At 40.8% G+C, this 16065-nt stretch overlaps 1 protein-coding gene across 1 annotated transcript in view; it reads left to right on the top strand.

Moving 5' to 3' along the window:
* Positions 1-590: 590 nt before the first annotated feature.
* Positions 591-16065, top strand: part of LOC102294076 (desmoglein-2) — a gene marked incomplete in the record, with an annotated part of 15966 nt that continues 491 nt past the window's right edge. Inside the window, 12 exon segments of the mRNA XM_042216663.1 lie at positions 591-733; positions 2169-2294; positions 2784-2930; positions 4314-4455; positions 4881-5044; positions 5401-5535; positions 6902-7087; positions 7538-7815; positions 7905-8047; positions 8152-8373; positions 9846-10082; positions 14866-15815. Of these exon segments, the coding sequence (XP_042072597.1) occupies positions 689-733; positions 2169-2294; positions 2784-2930; positions 4314-4455; positions 4881-5044; positions 5401-5535; positions 6902-7087; positions 7538-7815; positions 7905-8047; positions 8152-8373; positions 9846-10082; positions 14866-15050 (2010 nt within the window).

Below are 16065 nucleotides of genomic sequence, written 5' to 3'. Positions count from 1 at the left end.
TTGTGTTTACAGTTCTGCAAAAAGAGTGCTGTGCAGTGAATTGTAGCTACAGGTTTGCAAAGTGTGTGTTACAAAATGGCAAACTGAGGGCAAAGCAGTGTTTGTGCTTTTAGTTTTGCAAACTCAGTGAGTGGTTTTGCTATAAGTATCAATAGTTTTAGAAATTGTGCTATAAGAATCACAGTTAGGGTTTAAGCATTCAGAAAAAACTGTAAAGAAACATAAAATCAGCCCAGCCATTTTGACTAGAGACCGGCCCCCCAGGAAAAACCATAAAGTCTTTGAATGAAAACAAACGCTGTTGTGACAGTGATGTACAGTCTTGTTGGTATATGTATGATGTCTATACATTTTACATCAGATAAAAACTGGTTGTAAGATTCATATAATTATTTATTAAAAGCGAGACATTTTAAATGTCATTTTAAATGTCTCGCATGAGTATGAGCAACTTTTTGTTGCCGATGCCCATGATGCAGCCCCCACCACGATGCCGCCCTGGGCAACCGCCCATGTCGCCCCTTTAGAAAAACGCTACTGGATCTCACTAAGTGTGCCCTCCTGCAAGGGTGTGTGTGTGTGTGTGTGTCTCCTCCTCGTTTAGCACTAATCCTCATTTCAAGCAGCTCAGTCATCCATGCAAGAAGTCACGCTACAGTTTCTTTGATCCGGATTGTTTCCTCCAGCCATGATTCGGGTTTCTGCACCGATGTTTGTGCTGCTGCTGTTTGTAGTGAGTCCTCTTATGTTCTTCTGAGCTGCTGCACACTGGCGTGGAGTTTTAACACGTTTGTGGAGGTTCTTTTTTTTTTTTTTTTTAGCACTCATAGCTGTATACATAGCTTCTTTAACATAGTTGCTGTAACCTCCTTTTAACTTATTAATATTTAGTTAACAAATGACACTTTGTTAACACTTTAATTTTGTGGAGCCGTTGTAAAATTCTGTCATTGAGTAAACCGAGTTAGGTCGAGTTTTCACTTGCTATGTTTCGATGGATTATGGCCTGCTCTGCTCCTGACTCTCAGGGGTCAAACCCTGCTCGATCTGCACTCCATAACAATAATATTATTTAAACTACTTTTTTCTAATCCACATGTAACAGCTGTATGCTGGTTTTCACAGGCCACTGAACTGAGTGGTGTAGTTAACAGTGTAGTTAAGACTAACTAACACCTCAGAACAAAAGCTGTTTTTCTGTTTCTGTGAGAATGTGTACTAGTACTTTAAAGACTGCAGTAACTGAAGCTGCAACAGCTCACTCGCTGCAACTTTTAGAGAAAAAATAAAATTGTTCACGAGCTGGTTGAAACAATAATTCAGGCCAGTATTTTAACACTGTGGGGCTATATCAGGTTTTAATTGAAATAGTATTAATTACAAAAAGAATTAATAGATTAGGATAGAATAGAAGATATTAATATTTCTGGATGTCTACTACAGGTAATGAATAAATGAACAATGCGGTCAGCATGTCTGAACCTGTTTGTTCAAGGTCTGCTGTAGTCAAACTTTCAAGCAGTGTTTTAAATTCAAGCATGAAGCTAAAGTATTTAACTAAAAATACACTAACTTTGTGTGTTTAGTGCTTTTCACTAACTTGCCCTTTGAAGTCATCATGACGTCAACATTCAGCTCTATTTCTTTGAATGTCCATTACATTGGCCGACTGTCTCACATTATGTGGAGAAAAGCAGGTGAGGAATGAATTCCTTACAAGAGAGGAAGTGGGGACAGGCTGTATGCAAACATTCATGTTGATCTTTGATGTGCAGACCTGCAACCGACTTTTGAGCTATCATCAATAAAACCAGTTTTTCATGCTCTGCTTACAGTCAGCATACATGACTGTTAGCCTGTTATTAAATTTTAGGTGACACTTAAATAAAGCAGTCACTGCTTGCCTTGCTTGTCCTGACCAAATGTCTTTGATTAAAACACTTGCTGATCGTTAAAGGTAGTGAATTGTGATTATGTTCCTGTCACGACGTTTTTGAAAAATGCTGCTGGCATCATATTTAAAAGGAATTCATCTAATAATGAATAAGAAAACTGAAAAGAAAAAAAAAGATTTCTCCCATGATGAGAGATAATTAATAAACCAGTTAACTGTATGTAGCTGAGATTCCGTTAAGAAATTCTTCATACAAACATCTGTTTTGTTACAGCTGCAGGCTGTCGCTGTGCTGATGGCCAACTCTGAAGACAGGTCACTTAAAAAGCGAAGAATGTGCATTTTCCCTCAGATCCTGATGGAAAATAGAGATTACACTAATTTAGACTACATTGACAAAGTAAGTTACTGTTTCCCAACTTTAATTTTTTGACTAACTCTAAAGCACAATAAAGCAGGAAGAAGCAGCTCATTGTAGTAAGTAATTACCATATTGTACTATATATGAAAAAAGTCATTTTGAAGTTCTTCTTCTTCTCTGCGCCCTTCCTAAATGACCGAGCTCCTCGCTCTATATCTAAGAGAGAGTCTAGATACCCTATAGGGGACGGTCATTTCAGTTCCTTGTATCAACAAGTGCCTTCTTTGTGTCAGGTTTCAGAGCTCAGCTGGCCATAGGTGAGGTTTGTGAAACTGCAATAATAATTGAAAAATGTGGTGTGCCATTTTTTCTTTTCTTTTTTTTCTAGTTAGCTGCCATGAACTGATTGACTGTACTAACTTTTTGATTTTCAAAAACAAATAATGTTTAATAGCCATTAGATGGACAAATAGATGGTGGTCTACCAACCCTGAAGCATTTATCTATGTGCTATTCTGTGTGTTTCAGGTTTACTCAGAATATGAAAATGTTACATACTCCCTGACAGGTGTTGGGGCAGACAAGTACCCCTTCAATGTGTTTGTGAGTGACCCTCATACTGGAGACATCCGTTTGACCCAAGTTCTCGACAGGGAATTCATCCCCTATTATTATGTTAGTGATTCTCTTCTATTGTACCTTGTTATTGCATTCATAAGATTTAACACTTTTTCCTTCATGTGTTAAATGTATGAAATCCTAAATATGTATTACATTCAATACATTGTTTTTATTCTGATGACACGATAAAAAAAACAAAACAGGATAGGGTCAATTTATATTGAAATGTTAAAAGGTAAACTTCACTATGCCATCACAATATTCTGCAATTTTTTTAACTGACCATTGATCCACTCCATAACTTGTCTCATGTGTCTCATATATGACCATATCTCATATTTAGTCTCATAGTTGGTTTCACTAATATTTGATGCTCACCAAAGCAGCTCCTTCAAAGTCTACATACACTACATTTGTTCTATGAGTCTGAAAAGACATGGATATAAACAGTGTTGGGTAAGTTACTTTAAAAAAGTAATTAATTACTAATTACTTAGTCAATATTGTATTTAAAATACTTATCTAATTACTGTGTCAGAGAAGTAACTTAATTATTAAATAAGTAATTTAACTAAATGCTTCTTAAAATCCCTATAAACCTTGAGTGGACAAACAATAGAAACTAAACTCTTTAAATAATAAATAATTTTTTTAAAGACGGTGACTCTACAGTACGCAGCGGTAGCATCTCTTCCACAATGTAGCCTGCAATCATTTTTTTTAAGCTCACCTTCAGACGCTTTCTGTGCTGCTGAAGTAAAATCAAGTTTTGCCTGCTTAGCAGGAGTTGCCGCGGTGTTATCCATGGATGATGAACAAGGATCACTCAGAAGTGTTCGTCTATGCTCTCATGTCAGGCACTTCAGTAGATTACTCGTGCTATTAACAGCAGCCGATAGTTTTTTCTCCCCAGGACATAGCTTACATATTACTGTAATGTTCTTGTCTCCTTGTTCCAGAAAAGTGAAGAGACGGGAATATGTCCATTTCATAAAACAGCCACTCGCTTCAGCCGAGTCCGACATCTTCCGCTTTAGAATACGACTATGCAGCAAACTGGCGCGAAATGACGTGCAGCTGCACTACAGCGATGTTAAAGCGGCAGAGTTTACTTCTACGTTTAGAAGACAAATTATTGAAATTAAATAATGATATTCAGCGAGTTTAATTATTTTACAATGTAACGCAAGTACATTGTAAGTAACTGTAATTAAAATACCTTAAAATGAACAGTAATTAGTTACTCTACTTTTTCAGTGGAAAAGTAATTTAATTACAGTAACGCGTTACTTAGTAGCGCATTACACCCAACACTGGATATAAACTGCAGTTTCGCTGGTGGTAGAAACCCCTACTACAGACACTTTTTTGTTTTAGGTTATGATAGGATAGATGAGAAAGACAAGATAGTTTAAATTGTTTTCTTCCACGTTTCAGCTAACGCTTGTAATTAAGTTCGCTAATGGCACAATTGCAGAAGAAAGGGATTGGTACCGTTACCAGATTGCAGATGAGAATGACAATGCTCCAGTGTTTGGGCAAATAAAGCCTGGTGAAGTTGATGAGCTCAGTCCCGAAGGTCAGTGGTATAAATCCCAAATAAATGTATGGAGATGTAATACTACATGATTTCTTAATGAATTAAAGAAAGCATTGTGGCTTTGTATTTGCAGGGTGATCAAATTTTTACAATGACCTGCTAAAGGTGATAGCATAAAAAACATTGAGTTATCATGTAAGGTTAAATGCAGTCTGTAGTTAACAAATGTGTCTGAATTCTTATATAGTTAAGTTTATATTTGTAAGAATCTATAAAAGCCTCTAAAAGTTTGGCCAGTATATTGAGTAAATAGTGTTACAGATGACTTAAACTTTTACAAGTTAAAGCTCTAGTGGAAAGTAAGTCATTGTTTTACATCACAAGAAAACAAACAATGCCATTTAATGCCATTCTTTTTGCTTGTTTTAGGTTTTATGACTGTTTCATTTCATGCTGTTTTTCAGGTAGTTTTGTGATGAAAGTAACAGCAACTGATGCTGATGAACCATGGTCTTTACGTTCTGTGATTTCCTACACCATCATTAATCAGAATCCACCTGACGATATGTTTTACATTAACAGAGATGATGGTTCCATCTTTGTTAAAAAGCCTCTTCTGGAGAGAGAGGTATGATTAGATTAAAAAAATGTAATGCATCTCTTTCATTCGACAAGGTGTTAGAGCAAAAGTAACTAGCTAACTAAAACTAAATTAAGTATCACAAGCCACTCAAGTTAATGTGCAGGGTCAGCAATAATATGCAACTCTGTTGATGATAGACAATGAGCTTAACTGCAGCAGTATATGGGACTGTAACGTTAATGCTTAACCTTTTGATCAGCAAACCACAACCATAACAGTGAATTCACCCCAATGTGTCCCTTTTACAAATTTGTCTGAGAGTCTAATTTTGGACAGCCCACACATTTCTTCAGTTGCTCTTATGGTCTTGTAATATACAGCATACAATCTTCTGATTTCAGAAATGTGGTCAGTACATTCTGACTGTAAGAGGCCAAGACCTAAAAGGTTTACCAGAAGGAAACACTGGAACAGGCAATGTTACTATAAACATCCGTGATGTGAACAACAACCTTCCCACTCTTGAAAAAGAGCAGGTACTTCTCTTCCTCACAGTCCTCTATATTAACATGATATACACCAATTAGTTAAACTGCAGGAATGTCTTAAAGACATAAAGACCTGGATGGCCGCTAACTTTCTGCTTCTTAATTCAGATAAAACTGAGGTTATTGTACTCGGCCCTGAAAATCTTAGAAATATGGTATCTAACCAGATTCTTACTCTGGATGGCATTACCTTGGCCTCCAGTAACGCTGTGAGGAACCTTGGAGTCATTTTTGACCAGGACATGTCCTTCAATGCACATATTAAACAAATATGTAAGACGCTTTCTTCCATTTGCGCACATCTCTAATTAGAAATATCCTGTCTCAGAGTGACGCTGAAAAACTAGTTCATGCATTTATTACTTCCAGGCTGGACTACTGTAATTCATTATTATCAGGATTCCAAAAAACTCACTGAAAAGCCTTCAGCTAATCCAAAATGCTGCAGCAAGAGTCCTGACAGGGACTAGAAAGAGAGAGCATATTTCTCCTGTTTTGGCTTCCCTTCATTGGCTTCCTGTTAAATCCAGAATTGAATCAAAATCCTGCTCCTCACATACAAGGTCTTAAATAATCAGGCCCCATCTTATCTTAATGACCTTGTAGTACCATATCACCCTATTAGAGCACTTCGCTCTCGCTCTGCAGGCCTACTTGTTGTTCCTAGAGTATTTAAAAGTAGAATGGGAGGCAGAGCCTTCAGTTTTCAGGCCCCTCTTCTGTGGAACCAGCTTCCAGTTTGGATTCAGGAGACAGACACTATCTCTACTTTCAAGATTAGGCTTCAAACTTTCCTTTTTGCTAAAGCATATAGTTAGGGCTGGACCAGGTGACCCTGAATCCTCCCTTAGTTATGCTGCAATAGATGTAGGCTGCTGCGGGGATTCCCATGATGCATTGAGTTTTTCCTTTCCAGTCACCTTTCTCACTCACTATGTATTAACAGACCTCTCTGCATTGAATCATATCTGTTATTAACCTCTGTCTCTCTTCCACAGCATGTCTTTATCCTGTCTTCCTTCTCTCACCCCAACCGGTCGCAGCAGATGGCCGCCCCTCCCTGAGCCTGGTTCTGCCGGAGGTTTCTTCCTGTTAAAAGGGAGTTTTTCCTTCCCACTGTTGCCAAAGTGCTTGCTCATAGGGGGTCATATGATTGTTGGGTTTTTCTCTGTATCTATGAAGCGCCTTGAGGCGACTTATGTTGTGATTTGGCGCTATATAAATAAAATTGAATTGAATTGAATACTTTGAAATGTTAGAATATGCTTCCAAAGGCCTTTTTAGATGATTTCAGGAAATAACACATTAAGTGTCATAAAAAATGTTGAAATAACTTTTAAGTGTTCCACTGCAGTATGAAGGAAGCATTGAGGAGAACATACAAGGTGTGGAGGTGATGAGGATCCAAGCAGAGGACCTAGATCTGAAGGCCACAGACAACTGGAAAGCTGTCTTTAATATTGTCAGAGGCAATGAAGGCGGGTATTTCAGCATTAAAACAGACCCCAACACCAACAAGGGCATCTTAATGCTTGATAAGGTACAGCAGACAAAATTTCAAAGAAATTTATGTTATGCAGTCTGTTGTGAGATGCATTTATTAAATGCTGGCAGGATGCCCCTTACATGAGGACATATACACTCATAATACATGACATACTTTTATTTACACGGCTTGGACAGTCTCGGTTGTTGTGTCCTTGGGCAAGATACTTCACCCGTTGCCTACTGGTGGTGGTCAGAGGGCCCGGTGGCACCAGTGTCCGGCAGCCTCGCCTCTGTCAGTGCGCCCCAGGGTGGCTGTGTGCACAATGTAGCTTGCCATCACCAGTGTGTGAATGTGTGCGTGAATGGGTGGATGACTGGATATGTAAAGCGCTTTGGGGTCCTTAGGGACTAGTAAAGCGCTATATAAATACAGGCCATTTACCATTTACCATTTACACGATCCATTATTTCAGTTTTATTCTTTATGTCTGCCATTTCACAGCCTGTGGATTACGAGAATGTGAAGAACTTTGTATTGGGGTTAACTGTAAGGAACAAGGCCCCACCTTTTTCTGGAGGATCATCTTGGCAATGGGGGGGAGAATATAAAATCTATCTCATCAAAATCAATGTAAAGAACCAGCCTGAGGGGCCACATTTTGATCCCAAAGTCAAAGCTATAGCCATCTCCAAGAAAGAAACCTCCTTCAACATTACAGATGTTGTTGCTAGCAATCCTGCAATAGATCAAGATACTGGAGAACTGGCTGAGAATGTCAGGTCAGTGCATACACATGAAACAAGAATTACATGTTATCTTCTCTTCCTAAGTACAATAATAACTGGTTTGTGGCCTATCTCTGATGTAGGTATGCCAAAGGCTCAGACCCAGATAACTGGTTGACTATTGACCCAGAGACAGCTGAGATCAAACTCAACAGGCTACCTGACAGGGAGTCTCCATACCTGGTCAATGGGACATATTTTGCCAAAGTACTCTGCATTACAAAAGGTACAGAATGAATGCCATTAGCCTCCCTCTGAAGAAAGGAAAAACCAAAAAAAAGAAAAAAAAGTGATGAATTATATATTATTATTTCTGTTTTTACATCACAGAAACACCTGCTAAAACAGCTACTGGTACCATAGCCATCCAGTTGGACAATTTTAATGACCACTGCCCTATCGTGACCAGTGACATCAAGACTATGTGCACCACTGAGAATTCTGTTATTGTGAATGCTAACAATGAGGATGCATATCCTAATGGACCTCCTTTTAAGTTTGAGATTATCCCAGAAAATACTAAAGGGAAATGGCACATGGAGAATCTAAATGGTGAGGAAATTACTTCCAATCATTTCAAATGTATCTAGTTAAATATACAATAGAATAAATACAATAGAAAAATATAATAAATATATACATAAATGCATGTTGGAATTTAGTTTATCAACTTATATTTCTGTTTTCCACATTTTGTAAAGCAAATTTACTTCAGTTTTTTTTATTTTACAAATAAGAGGTTAAACTACCAGTAAACTTGTCAATCTCCAGTGGACTACCAAAAAGTTGTGGTATTCTGCACTTCCTCTTTGTGTTTTGTCCTGTTCTGATTTAATGCACAATGGTGTCCCACTAGTTGGTCTTGTTAAGCGTACACTATTTTACAGAGTGACATATTTCCTATCATGAACTACAGTACATGTGCCTTCTCAAATCCCCATTTTGCTCAATGACCTGCAAATTGTATGCGTAGCATTCTCTACCTTAGAGTCCTGTTGAAAATAGTTGCAAAAAAAAGAAGAAATCCATGTAGCTGATGTGGGCCAGCGTAACTTAGCCCTGATTAGCTATCCTCCTGCAGGTCTCCCTGAATATTAAAAACAGAATCAGCAACATCTTGTCTAGCATGCAAACTACACCAGTCTGTTGTCAAAAACCAGAAGTTCATCCACAATATAAATGCAAACACTACGAAAATGCTGCCAGCTGCACCGGTTAGTGGATGCAAACAAATGATGATAGAAGCTTTATCACAAAGAATGCCTATTGATATATAAGGAGAGATTGCCTTTACTTTGGCTGGTGTTAGTTGGTGTCTGGTTTTAGATTTCACTTGGTAAGCACTGTTTACCTTGCTTCCTTATTATCAGGTTGGTCTAAAAGCTAGCTGAAAAGCCTTCAGTCAGTGAAAAACTGCAGTAAGAACACTAGCAATATTGGAAAGAGAGATAAGAGCATCATATTAACCTAACAGATGACTTTACTCTCAGACTGCAAGTTTACTTGTTGTTACTAGAATTTCTTAAAGTAGAATGGTGAGACAACTTTCAGCTTTCTGTTGTCTAACCACCTAACTGTTTGGCTTGGGGAAGCAGAGATCTTCTAGACTTTTTAGCCTTCAAACTTTTCTTTTTGATAAAGTTTATAGTTAGGACTACATCATGTCCCCCTGAACCATTGCTAATGTTGTGCTGTTAAAGGGTGGGGGTCTTCCCATGATGAGCATTTCTTCCTTACACTCTCTTTTCACTTCCCATGTGCCCCCAACGAGCGGGATGATAACTTTTGTGTTTTCTTCCACCCCACCATCACCATGTGCTGCTCATAGGCGATCATCCGATTGCTGGCGTTCTCTCTAATACTGTAGGCTCTTTGCTGTAGAATTTCAAACACGCTGTGTTATGTAAATAAAACTGATTTCAAATGAATTTAATTCTATTTAATTTAATCTGTTAGATTGTCATTTCAGGAATACTATGTATTCATTCTGTACATGTGTAACATCTCTGTGTGGTTTCTGACAGATACTGCGGCTATCTTGCGGGCTCAAAACTTCATGTGGCCGGGTATCTATGAGGTGGAACTGGTGATTAAAGATCAGCAGGGAAAGGCCTGCCCAGAACCACAGAGAGTCTGGGTTCGAGTATGCACGTGTGAGGATGGAGTTGTGTGTGGAAAATGGGATGGCAATAATCAGCCAGTCAAAAGAGTGCAATTAGGACCTGCAAGTATTGGGATAATGGTGGTGCTGCCACTGCTGTGTAAGTGTTACATGATTATTCTATTTCACAAAAGAAACAATTGAGTTTTTGTTAAACCTCAGATCCACTGACCAATGTGATGCTACACTTTTGATAGTAAATACCAAATGTGTTAGCACATCATAATTACTGGTAAAGAAATTTTTAGGTTCCACCCTTTCCTTGTTGTAAGAAGCCCATTGATCCATCCATCGATTCCTTCTGTCAGATGCCTGAACCACCTCAACTGGCTCCTTTTGATGTGGAGGAGAAGCGGTTGTATTCTGAGTAGGGATGGGTATTGATAAAATTTCCACGATTCCAATTCCATTTTCGATTCTGTTTAACAATTTGGTTCTTTATTGATTCTCTTATCGATTCTTTTTTAAAAAAAAGGAGAACACTAAGGTCGATTAGCTTAGAACTTTGTTTTATATCTTCTCTTTGAACAAGATAGAAATTTAGGAGTAGCATGGCCTTACAAACCCAACAGTGAGATCTTAAGAGATCCAGCCTATGGCTCTTCAATGGGGTGTCACAGGGTCCCCGGGGAAAAAAATTGTAAATGTAAAATAATAAAATAAATATTCTTCTGTAGCAATAACAAAGTATAACATAAATTATTCTGTAGCAATTACACAAGAATATGCAGTAATGTCCCTGCCTACAATTACACACATTCACTTACCGAAAATCAGGGGCATCTGCTGTGGCAAATAGATGTTTGCCACTGCTCTGTGACATTAGTCTATCCTGGCCTGAAAGGAGACGCTACCGGTAGACTGCAGTGAGAACTGCCAGCGAGCGCCAGCCAGACTCTGTCTTTGTCATTATGGTCACCTAAATGCACAGTAATGGCAGGTTTTGTAATAAGGCAGATCGCGCTAACATAATATGCACTGTTAGTTGATTATTTACCTGCCGCATTAACAGGAGAGGACGTGCAAACGTTACCGCTGCTGCTGGGTTGAGATTCACGAGTCTGGAGCAGAATTAAAAACACGACATTCATTTAAGGTTATCGTGTGTTTTGTGAGCAAATGCTTTTGCATATTCGTAGTGTTTCCTCCCTTAAATGAAATATCTACTTTGCAAGTATTGCAAGTTGCCCTGTTGTCATCCGTTCCCATAAAGTATAACCAAACTTTTTAGTGTTTGAGCCGCTTAAAGGCGCCATGTTTCCTGCCAGGTAAATGACGCTCCGCAACGTGGTGACGTCATTTGGGGCGACTGGAATCGATAAGGGAATCGTTTGCAAAAATGGCAAACAATTCCAAGGAATTGAAACAGTGGGAACCGGTTCTCAACAAGAACCGGTTTTCGATACCCATCCCTAATTCTGAGCCCCTCCCGGATGACTGAACTTCTCACCCTAATTCTAAGGGAGAGGCGCAACACTTCGGAGGAAGCCCATTTCTGCTGTATCCACAATCTCGTTCTTTTGGTCAATACCCACAGCTTGTGACCATAGGTGAGGGTAGAGACATAGATTGACCGGTAAATTGAGAGCTTCGCTTTTACACGCAGCTCTCTCTTCACCACAACAAACAGGTCCGCATCACTGGAGTTGGAGCACCAATTCGTCCCTTCTCCCGTCACTCATGAATAAGACTCCAAGGCTACGTTCACACTGCAGGTCTTAATGCTCAATTCCGATTTTTTTGATCAAATCCGATTTTTTCGTCTGCTTGTTCACACTACAAATAAAATGTGACCGCAAACCCGCTCTAGTGTGAACCCTCAAAGCGGCCCGCATGCGCAAAAGAAGATGTCACACACAACGCGCTCTGTTTAGATCCAGACCAAAAAATATTATTTGACTGTTGGCCCTTAATATAAAGACTGGTTTCGGACTTTACGTTTCCCAGTTTTCCTTAAGTTATAAAGTTATTTTGTTATTTACATATGGCCCAATAATTATCCTTATTGCTGTTTTAGAGAGGAGCGGTGCTTCAAAGGATAGTTGCAGATTTCTGTCAGAATCTGCAGATTATACAGTACAAATAAAATTTTCACGTTTCTCCAACGCTGTCTTCCCAACTGTTTCACTAACATCTACACGGGATGGCCAGGAAGCATTTGCGATGTCTTCTCGGGTGCTTCTCCGGCACTGATAATTGTGTCAGTGACATAAAAGACAGATTTAATGCGACATGAACGTTCAAACAGCAGTCGCTTTCTAAAACATCAGGTATGTATCGGATTCAGTACCACATACGAAAGTGACCCAGATCGGATGATTTGAAAATATCGGATTTGTGCCGTTCACACTGTCATACCATGATCGGATATGGGTCGCACAGGGTCAAAAAAGTTGGATTTGCTGCACTTACGCCTGCAGTGTGAACGTAGCCCAAGATACTTGAACTCCTCCACTTGGGGCAGGAACTTGTCCCCGACTCAGAGTGGGCACTTTTCCTGCTGAGGACCAGGGCCTCAGATTTAAAAGTGCTAATTCTCATTCCCACTGCTTCACACTCGGCTGCGAACCGTTCCAGTGCGAGCTGGAGGCCATCACCATGTGAAGCCAACAGAACCACATCATTCGCGAAAACGCAGAGATGAGATTCTGAGACCACCGAAGTCAAAGCCTTCCGTCACTTGGCTGTGCCTATAAATTCTATCCATAAAAATTATGAACATAATTGGTGACAAACAGCAGCCCTGGCAGAGCCCGTCACCCACCAGGAACTAGTCCGACTTATTGCCTGCTATGCGGACCAAGCTCTTGCAACGGTTGTATAAGGATTAAATGGCCCGTAGCAATGGGCCACACACCCCATACTCCTGGAGCACCCCCCACTCCGAGAAACACAGTCGAATGACTTCTCCAAGTCCACAAAGCACATGTAGACCCCCATGCACCTTCAAGGCAAACTCCCATGCACCCTCAAGTATCCTTGAGAGGGTAAAGAGCTGGTCCAGTGTTCCACGACCAGGACGAAAACCGCATTGTTCCTCCTGTATCCGAGGTTCGACTAACGGACGAACTCTCCTTTCCAGCACCCTGGCATAGACTTTCCCAGGGAGGCTGAGGAGTGTGATCTCCCTATAATTGGAACACACCCTCCGGTTCCCTTTCTTAAAGGTGGGAACCACCACCCCGGTCTGCCAATCCCGAGGTACCACCCCTGATTTCCATGCAACATTGTAGAGGCATGTCAAACAGGACACCCCTACAACATCCAGAGCCTTCATCAACTCAGTGCAGACCTCATCTACCCCAGGGGCTCTGCCACCAAGGAGTTGTTTAACTGCCTCTGTGACCTCGCCCCCAGAGATAGGCGGGTCATCCCCTTTGTCCCCAGACTCTGCTTCCTTCACGGAAGAAGTGCCAGTGGGATGGTCGAGGACGTCCTCAAAGTATTCCTTCCTGCCCAACAATTTTCTCAGTCGAAGTCAGCAGCGCTCCACCCGCCTTATACACAGTGCAGGTAGAGCACCGCTTTCCCTTCCTGAGTCGCCTGATGGTTTGCCAGAATTTCCAGGCAGTCTGAAATTCTTTGGCCTCTCCAAACTCTTTCCAAACCCAAGTTTTTCAGCCACTGCTTGAGCCGCGTTCTGCTTGGCCTGTCGGTACTTATCGGCTGTCTCAGAAGTCCCACAGGCTAACCAAGCCTAACAGGACTCCTTCTTCAGCTTGGTAGATCCCTTCACCTCTGGTGTCCACCATCACTTTCGGGGGTTACTACCATGACAGGCACCAACCACACTGTGGCCGTAGCTCAGCGCAGCGGCTTTGGCAACGGAGGTGCTGAACATGGTTCATTTGCATTCAATGTCCCAAGTCTCCCTCAGAATGCTGTTGAAGCTCTGCCAGAGGTGTGCGTTGAAGATCTCGCAGACTGGGGCCTCTGCTAGGTGTTCCCAGCACACCCTCACTATACTTTTAGGTGCGCCACATCTGTCCAGTGTTCTCCCCCGCCATCTGATCCAACTCACCGCCGGGTGGTGATCATTTGACGGCTCAGCCCTGCAGGTCTGGTGATGTGATTACAAAATCGGCCTGCAGCCTAGAGCATCCTGGTGCCATTTGCACTTATGGACACTCTTATTTTCGAACATGGTGTTCGTTATAGCCAAACAGTGGTTTGTACAGAAATTCAAGAACAAAACACTGCTTGGGTTCAGATCCGGGAGGCTGTTCCTCCCAGTCACGCCCCTCCAGGTCTCACTGCCGTTGCCCACATGAGCATTGAAGTCTCCCAATATGACAACATAGTCCCCAGGCGGAGCACCCTCCAGCACCCCACCCAGGGAATCCAAGAAGGCTGAGTACTCTGAACTGCCACTCGGCGCATAAGCACAGGACCTGTTCCTCGACCCAAAGGCTCAGGGAACAAACCCTTTTGTCCACTGGGAGAAACCCTAACAGGCAGGCAGCAAGCTGAGTAGATGTTAGAATACCCACCCCAGCCTGCCACCTCTTACCAGGGACAACTCTAGACTGAGACAGAGTCCAGCCCCTCTCCAGGAGACTGGTTCCAGAGCCCACGCCGTGCGTTGAGGTGGGCCCGACTATATCTCGCTGGTACCTCTCAAACTCACTAACTCAGGCTCCTTCCCCGCCATAGAGGTGCCATTGCATGCCCCAAATGCCAGTCTTGGTAGCCGGCAATTGGTTCGCCAGGGCTTGCTCTCCTGGCTCGACACACAATGCACCTGACCCCTATGATGCCTCATGCGGGTGGTGGACCTGCAGGAAGATTGGGGGGGGGGGGGTCTTAAAAACTGTGAAATAATGCCTCTCCAATAAACCACATTTTGAAACTTAAACTCTGTCTAAAACTTATTTGTTTTCCAGGTTTTTTTCTGTTTCTGATCTTCTGCCACTATAAAAAGGCACTGAGAGATTTGTCCCCTGCAAATATGGTCAGGTTTAAAGATCCTTCAGCAACAGCCCCAGAATACACCACCCTTGCTGTGGCTACGGAAAGTCTGAATTCTGGGACAGTATTACACTCAGGTGAGTGGCAAAGGCTCAACTGATGTCCAATGGAAAGAAATACGCGAAGGACAATTTGTTAGTTATTGTATTGAGGACTCAGGTTACTCTGCTGACTCTTTGCCTTTTGGAGTCAGACCGTTACCTTTAGTTTCTCAAAGACCTCAGACCAAAGTTCAAAGTTCTTGCAGGGTTGTACAGAAGCAAATAAATAAATAAATAAAATTACAAATACATTAAATAAATAAATAAATAACCCTTCTAATAGCAAATTAATGGTGCATTCTGTCATGACCCCTTGTTTTGGTGTTTGATTCCTGTTATGAATTCTTCCTTAATATTTTTAGCCTAGATTCCTGTTCACAAACTTTTCTGGTTTGCTGTTTTACAGTTTAAAAAGTTATTTTTAAAGTTTAATGCTGTTAAAGTTTTGGTTTTTATCCATTGTGTTTTGGGATCCTTGATTTTATGGTTTCATTATTCTTATAGATTATGAGTCTTAGTTTTGGTAATATTCAGTTGCTTATTATTTTACTTGGTGAGTTCCAATTATAACTTTTAATTTAGTGTCACCCTGATTGTCCTGATTCTTTCCACCTGTCTGGCTCCTTGTGTTTCCCTTTTCAGTACTGTAAACCTTTCATAATTTTGCACTTCTGTTACCTTATTTACTTTTTGGAACTTATTATTGACAGTTGTGGTGGATTTTTGTATGATATGTATAACTATGTAACTATATACACTATATATCTATGTGCACTGAACATATATATTTTAACTTTCATGTACAGTCTTAAGCACAAGACATTGTACTTCACCAAGGTTTATTAAGGTGGTACAGTTACAGGGCAGTTAATGTAAGGGGAGAGTTCTCCTGATTAATTTACTTTCCCGTAACTAACCTTCCCTAATACACCCTCAACGTCGTTCATGCATCACAACCAAAACAGTAACATTGTAACAGAGATCCTGAACACATCATGATAAAATATCATACGATATAATCACACACACACACACACACACACACACACACACACACACACACACACACACACA

Source organism: Haplochromis burtoni, unplaced genomic scaffold, assembly GCF_018398535.1.
Source record: "Haplochromis burtoni strain Fernald_Lab_line unplaced genomic scaffold, NCSU_Asbu1 Contig_1175, whole genome shotgun sequence".
NCBI classification, from domain to species: Eukaryota; Metazoa; Chordata; class Actinopteri; order Cichliformes; family Cichlidae; genus Haplochromis; species Haplochromis burtoni.
This window is presented reverse-complemented; position numbering and strand designations above follow the sequence as displayed.